A 7128-nucleotide genomic window follows, 5' to 3' on the forward strand; every position below is an offset into this window, starting at 1 on the left:
TATATATATATATATATATGAATGTATAAACCCTCACTAAAATACTGAAACAAGTGTTGCATATAAAATGTTTATTTAGACATATACTCCCCAAAGTCAAAATATATAGATATATATTTTTAGATCTCACCTCAAACTTAAAGAAACGTTTACAGTCATGTGATGGTCATGCTTTGTATTTGTCCGTTTTCTTCTTCCAGCGTTCCTAACATGACTACGTTCAGCTGCGCATCATCATCCACCTCCACGCCAAATCGTCCGGCTTTGTGCAATGAGAGCTGAACCATAGGCAGCCATTATTTCATTTTATTTTATTTTTTTAAGTCAGGCTCCATCACCGAAACAACTGCGAGACTTCCTGAGATAGATCAACTAAAAAAGGAGGCTAGGAATGAGCGTAGCAGCGTACACAGTATGAGGTGTACCAGTCAGATCACAGCCCTGTAAGTGTGTAGATGTATGAAAAATAAACTCTTCGTCCTAATGCAACAGATGGCTCATTTCGAGTCCGGTTGCTCAGTCAAACCTTCGGTTTTCACTGTGATTGAAAAGCAGTAAAAATAATTGTGTTAAAATATTTGCATGACAGATTGGTGGTTTATTAAACAGTCAGGCACCCTTTCTGTCTGCATTAAAAGATCCCTAGTGATTTCACAATAAACGTAAAGGGAGTTCTGGAACTTAAAATTCTTGGAAGTTAAGAAATTCACCACCTAAGCCTGCTAAACAAAATGTTGCTTTTCTTTCACCCTAAGCAAACAAGATAAAATCTTCAGTCAGAGAAAACTTCTTGATTTGTCCAGTAGCTCTAAAGCAGTACATGGAGTGATATTTTTGTGATTTGTTATAGCTAACAGCATCTCTTGATAACTGATAAGGTTTGTTACTGGCCTGGGGTAACAAATGGACGGAGAGAAATCTATCCGTCCATTTGTCCATTATCTAACACGCTCATCTTTGTACGGTCGCAAGGGGTGCTGGTGCCTATCTCCAGCGGTCAACGGGCGAGAGGCGGAGTCCACCATGGACGATTCGCCGGTCCGCTGCAGGAGAAATCTACTTTGTTGTAAAGTCCGCACATGACTTTGCACAAACACTACCCGTCTTTCTTACCATGTCATAACTGTAGCAAGATGGCAAACCCCTATTCTTACGCTTACCAACTTATGCAACTTTCTTTGTCAGTCATTTGTACAGACTAGTACACCAGCCACAGCAATGTGTTGTCAGTCCGCTGTTACAGTCCTTTAAAAACATTCTAGATTGCCCTTTATGATATTGCTTGATGTAGTTCCGTCCTGCTACAGCAGGAAAACCGGGAAGTTCATTCCCCACGAGTCACATTGGTCTAACTTGCAGTACACACCTGAGTAAAATACATCCCACCATTTGTAACTTTCAGCCTTGACCTTTGACCTTGCATTCAAGATGCTCTAGTAAGAAAAAAAAATACTCATGAATAAAAAGGTCAAGAGAACTGAACCGCTATTACCCTCATAGTAACCGGGACCCCACTCGGTAAAATAGTCATGACGGTTATAATGCTAATGGCTTGGGATATCTTTTACAACAACAACAACAACAACAACAACAACAACACAATAAAGAATAAAAGTGCAACAAATGTTTAGGAAAAAAAGAATGAAAACTGAACATGTATTAAAGCTTGTTTTTCACAACATAAAAAAATAACAGATATTTGAATATATGTAGAGACCACAAATCCTTTGTTTTCACAGCCTTTTTCTCAGTTTTGCATAAAATGTTGGTCAAGAATATATATATTTAAATATATATATATATAGATATCTAAAACATTTTCACAGGCAAGAGTTCAGTTTTGTTTTTGTTGTCTTGGTTGTACAGTAATAGCTCCTTGCAGCTGTCTCACGCCTTCTTTTGTTTAAAAAGAGTATGGAGGTCCAGATCTCTCAGGGGGAGCGGTGAGGTTTATTTTTTCCGACTTGGCCCCTTCTCCCTGAGTCAGGACGAGGCCGACCCTCCCCCTCCTACCCCCAGCTGGAAGTCCCTGTAACTGGTGCTATGTGGAGTCTTGATTGACAGCTTTCCCCCCATTCATGGTGGGAGTCCCTGAGCTCTTCCTGGAGCGGTGCTTGTCCTCTATCTCATGCAGCGACGGCTCCCGGTACATACAAACTGTGGCAGAAGTGCAAACAAAAGGGAGGAAAGAAAAAGGACAAAGATAGGAGGTGATCAGAAGGGGACGGCGGAGAGCAGATTGAAGAGATGGGCATGCAGACACAGACAAGGTCAGGTGTGAGGTTGGGACAATTATACCAGGCTGAGAGGGAAAAGACAAGGGAACGAGGACACACTGTCAGCACTTTTTTTTTTTTTTATCACACAGCTTGACAGGTTCTCATGATAAGACTGATCTCCTGAGAGAAACACATGCAGCTGATACCACTTAGCCAAACTGTGTCGAAACAGGTAACATGGCCATTCTGTCTTCAAGTGATTCTTAAATCTGTGTTTTTTTGTTTGTTTGTTTTCAACACAGTGTTTACATGTAATGTTAAGGCTACATTCTAAGATTTTTAAACTAGTAAAATTTGTTACAATAAGCAATGGAATAGGATTTATAACATAACATAAAGTCGGACATGTAAACATTTTTTAACCAGAAGTAAGAAAAATATGATTATGCCTTGTTCCTTGGTGTAACAACTCCCAGGCTTACATTGTGTTGCTCTAGTATCCTGTTTGCAGTGCGAATGCAAATAGAGAAATTACTCATTCAGGAAGAACCAATACTCCTATAATCCCCCAAAAACATTTAGAATAGCCCAGTCAAACAGATGCTGTAGTTTAAGACTGAGCAAAACAAAAAAAATAAAAGAAAAAAAATGAGAACAAGCTAAATATTTAAAAGCTTGCTTTAAACACTTCCATACCTTCAATAGGCCTGGGAACAAAGTGAGACGAGGGCTTAGTTTTCTTGACTCGATTGCCTTTCATGACTTGTCCCTCCTTTGTGAGGCCGAGGAACCATGCCCTACCCGACTCTTGCTGCCGGTACACAGTGGACGAGTAGATCACATAGTAGTTTTCAAAAACTGACTCCTTAAACCTGCACTCTGGTGTGAACACCTCCTGCAGAATAAAAATGAAACACAAGCAAGGATGCAAAGATCAGCAGTAACATAGGGATGGATTAATTGTACATCAGCTCCCTCAAAAATCTGCCTGATTCCACATCAGAAACAACATTAAGTGCAAAAATAATTATCAGCATTTGAGGCTTATTGAGAAATGCGTTGTTTATTTAGAGCCTCACACACACACAGACCACAGAGATATACACAGAATTATGCTATTATTGGAGTCTTAGAAATGAGAAGATTTGTATCTTGCGATTTTATTTCTCAGCCACAAGTCAAGGGGACTGAGAAAAGGACAAAATAATGAGAGGCAACGGTGAAAATAGAAAGGACCCGAGACTGGAGAACGTGTCAGAGCGGAGCAGAACAACAGAGCAGAACACTAGATCACAATCATGACAGTGAAAGAGTGAAAGAAACAATACACTCGACCCTCCAATCCATCAACGCTACGAGATACTGTAAACTGGGTCATTTATAAAAATGTAATTAGGGTAATGGTACCATTTCATTTAAAGTTTGCATCTAAAACTAATCCCAAACAAAATCTATATTTACTGGGCTAAGTGTTCTGATTAATGAATGCTGATGAAGTGGATCTTAAGTTCTTCATCTTTAGCCTTCGCCGCTGCTCGTCCATCCCTAGCAGCGCCTCCGGAACAAGCGAACGGGGCTGAATCATAAACCAACTCCAATCGGTTTTAAAGGAGGCGAAATGTGTTTGTCCATTATAGAGCGGCTGATGCACATCAGCTAGTTTAGAGGATGTTGGACCGTCTGAGTTTTGGCAGACTTTGCGCTCTGTGTGTGGGCGTGTGCATGGGTGTGTGTGCGTGCGTGTGTGTGTGTGTGTGTGTGTGTGAGTGTGTGTGAGAGAGAGAGAGAGAGAGAGTGTGTTTAGCCCTGAGCTGTATTTTATTTATTAATATATCCTTCAGGGCTGTGTGCCCTTTCACGGTTGTCTGTTCGACTGACAGCCCAATTCTGCTTCCTGCTGGAGGTGACTGTGCATCTGTGATCCAACTCAGGCTGGGGACAGATAAATCTGTTTACTGTCATATTATTGGGTCCAAATACAAGCCTGCACCTTTTATTCTCAAATTCAGACCAAGTTACCCTCACAGGGATAAAAATTATTAGTTTTTTTTTTTTTTTTTAAGAATTAAAAAAACACAACCTAGGTTACGAATTCAAATCCTGTACCAAAACCCTCGGTTGATCAGGTTGGCGTTCTGTAAGATTATTCTGAACTAACGTGACAAACTGGCTTGATGCTGTAAGTGTGTTTCTGCACATCAACTTTCATTTACGTGCTATGTTGTGTGCAGTTCCTTACTCAGTGCTTCAGATTGGATTTTTTTTTTCATGCAATAAACCAACACAAAGCAGAAAACGATTATGAAGTGAGAAGGAAATAATAAATGGTTTTCACATCTTGTCAATAAAAATCTTAAAACCGTTGCATTCATTTATGTTTACCCTGCTGCATTATGTTTTTGTGTAACATTGGCTCCAATTAGAGCTGCGGGGGGGAAGGGGGTTCTGTGTGTCTGCCAGCTTTTTTGTGTTTGCCCATTTTTCTAGTTCGGTCAGATGGGAAGACAGTGTTTGTGAACACACCATTTCCCCAACAGATTCTTAATTGGATTCGAGCCAGAAGACAAACTTTTATCCTATTCTAGAATATTCTGCCACCCACATCAGGTTTTACTAATATTGACCTTTATGCATATAACTGCCATCTTCAAGTTTCTCTTCCCAAGCAGCAGGATTTGTGAAATACATAAAAGTTGCTGAATGGACAGACATTCCTACCTGAACTATAGATATCTACACCTATGCTTTTAATGTTAACTTATTTGATTAGAGGTAGTGTTTGGAACATGAACATGATATGAAAATGTTCAAGGGGTATAAACACTTCTGCAAGGCACTGCGCTAAGAGGTGCACTGCAAAAATGATAACCAGAGTTATATGAAAATTGGCTCGCCTGGACCAAATAGTTCAAATAGCAGCAGAAGTATAAGGTTACAGGCGAAACTGCCGCATAGGTGATAAATGAATCCTGCCAGAGACACGTAATTAGAAAACAAAGGTTGTATTTTTTTTTTTTTTATGAAATCTCAATTTCTGCTCAGTCACACTGTTGTAAGTTCAAAATAAACCTGTCAGCAGATTATATCTACAAGTCTTATTTTTCAATGCACAACATTTCTTTCTTTTTTTTGTTGTTGTTTTTATTTTTTTTAAATGAGCCAGTGTGTTCTCGTTATAGCGGAAAACAGCAAAGGTGAAGAACTCAGGCACATGGTTGCAAGTGTGAAAATGTCTCACCGGTCAGCAGGAGGGAGGACAAGCTCTGCAAAGACCTGGTGGTTCAGTTAATCTGGACCTGCTGCGAAATGTCGACTGTCAACCAGCAGACGTTTCGCACACCGGTGGAGCTTCAGGGGTCACATTGCGCCTGTCTGGCCACACGAGTTGGAGAGTGAACATATGTGTTGAGGCGGGTAGAGGTTTGGCAGTGATGCATTACATGGCAGCAAGCCGTTGTTTCTTCTTCCGCACACACACGCATGATTAATACTATTGTAACCTTCATGATCAATCATTTGGCTTCGCAGACAAGCTTCAGAATCGCCAGTAAAACGTGTCCACAAGGACGACCACGATGACTGCTCATTACAGAGATAGATGGACCTATTTACTCACGGACTTAGATTGGGAATAACTAAATCAAAAAATGACGTGAAGATTCAGGGCTAGATTGACAAGAAAAAGCAGAGAAGTTCAAATTATCACATGTATTTTTGATCATTTCATGTTTAACTGTGGAGCTTCGTAACGCCAACTAGTCTTACAAGCACAAACCATTAACTATGTTTCCAACACGAATATTTACTGATTTCAGAAAAGCTTACGTCTCATATATAGTTACAATACATGTATCGTATGAAGTATTTAACATCTAAAACGTAACGACAAATCAAAGGTGTTTTTTTCTCTCAATTATGAATTTGGACGGTGAACTTATTTATTTTTCATACTGTAGACGTTTTTATTGTCTTGTGACAAAAGGTCATTACACCTTGTGTCACAGGAGGGTGTAATGGTAACATTAATAAGAACAAAATCAAGATGCCTTCAGTATCTGAGTCTGGGTTACTGGAAATGCTCCACTGACTGCACCCAGAATCTGGATTTGCTACTTGCTCCTTTCCAGTGAGTGAAGCAGCTTTTTGATTTGATATGAAGGAAACAAGCTCCAAAGGTATCTTCAGATAAAGTTTAGAAGGGAAGGTGAATGCCTCCGTTTTAATACGGCACTAAACCCTTGTTATCTGTGAGGGATTTAGCCCCTCCGACAATCCCACACCTCACATTGAACTCCTGGGAATTTTATTATTATCCTTGGCAAGATTCAGTTCAGGGATGTGAAGACGTCACTTAAAACGACAGAAACTTTATAGTTCACTCATATCCTTCAGCTTTCATTTCCATACTTTGAATCTTTTGTCAATCGTGTTGGAAGTTTAAAAGTGTTTCCTTGAAAGAAAGAGACAGGCTACAGCTACAAATCGGTCACACACACAAAAAAAACAAACAAAAAAAACAATGTAAATGGAGAAATACACACTTTAAACCAGGCATTTGGGTTCAAAGGCTTGATTCGGTGTAGGGGACAAAAGATTGTGACTTCTGTAGCTTTTCTCGTTTTATTTGTTTTGAAGACAAAACTATCAAGCAGCGCAGGATATAAATCACAGCTGCGGTCAAAACAACAGACTCAAACATCAGCCAGACATTTTTCTTCTACAAACAGAAGGAAAAAGTGACGAGCCACGGAAAAATACACATTACCATTTGTCACTCAGGCGACATTCCCCTTTCATTTCCTCGCTTAGTTCTGACATTATCGGTTTTACTATATATTTTTTTAATTGAAATTTATTAGTTTATGTCAAGAAGATAGATAGATAGATAGATAGATAGATAGATAGATAG

At 39.6% G+C, this 7128-nt stretch overlaps 1 protein-coding gene and 1 long non-coding RNA gene across 5 annotated transcripts in view; one reads left to right on the plus strand and one right to left on the minus strand.

Moving 5' to 3' along the window:
* Window positions 1–705: 705 nt before the first annotated feature.
* fgf12a (fibroblast growth factor 12a) overlaps window positions 706–7128 on the minus strand; it is a 41493-nt gene continuing 35070 nt past the window's right edge. For all 4 annotated transcript variants that reach the window (XM_016679100.1, XM_007566976.2, XM_016679099.1 and 1 more), the window contains 2 exons: window positions 2916–3114; window positions 706–2157 (listed from right to left, as the gene is read on the minus strand). In XM_016679100.1, coding sequence (XP_016534586.1) covers window positions 2042–2157; window positions 2916–3114 — 315 coding nt within the window. In that variant the 3' untranslated portion in view covers window positions 706–2041. The remainder of the gene's footprint in view (window positions 2158–2915; window positions 3115–7128) is intronic.
* Window positions 3121–6710, plus strand: LOC107838024 (uncharacterized). The gene is made up of 2 exons (XR_001664081.1): window positions 3121–3965; window positions 4005–6710. It is a non-coding gene; the product is annotated as an uncharacterized LOC107838024 (long non-coding RNA).

The sequence above is a fragment of the Poecilia formosa genome, unplaced genomic scaffold, assembly GCF_000485575.1.
Source record: "Poecilia formosa unplaced genomic scaffold, Poecilia_formosa-5.1.2 Scaffold202, whole genome shotgun sequence".
NCBI lineage: Eukaryota > Metazoa > Chordata > Actinopteri > Cyprinodontiformes > Poeciliidae > Poecilia > Poecilia formosa.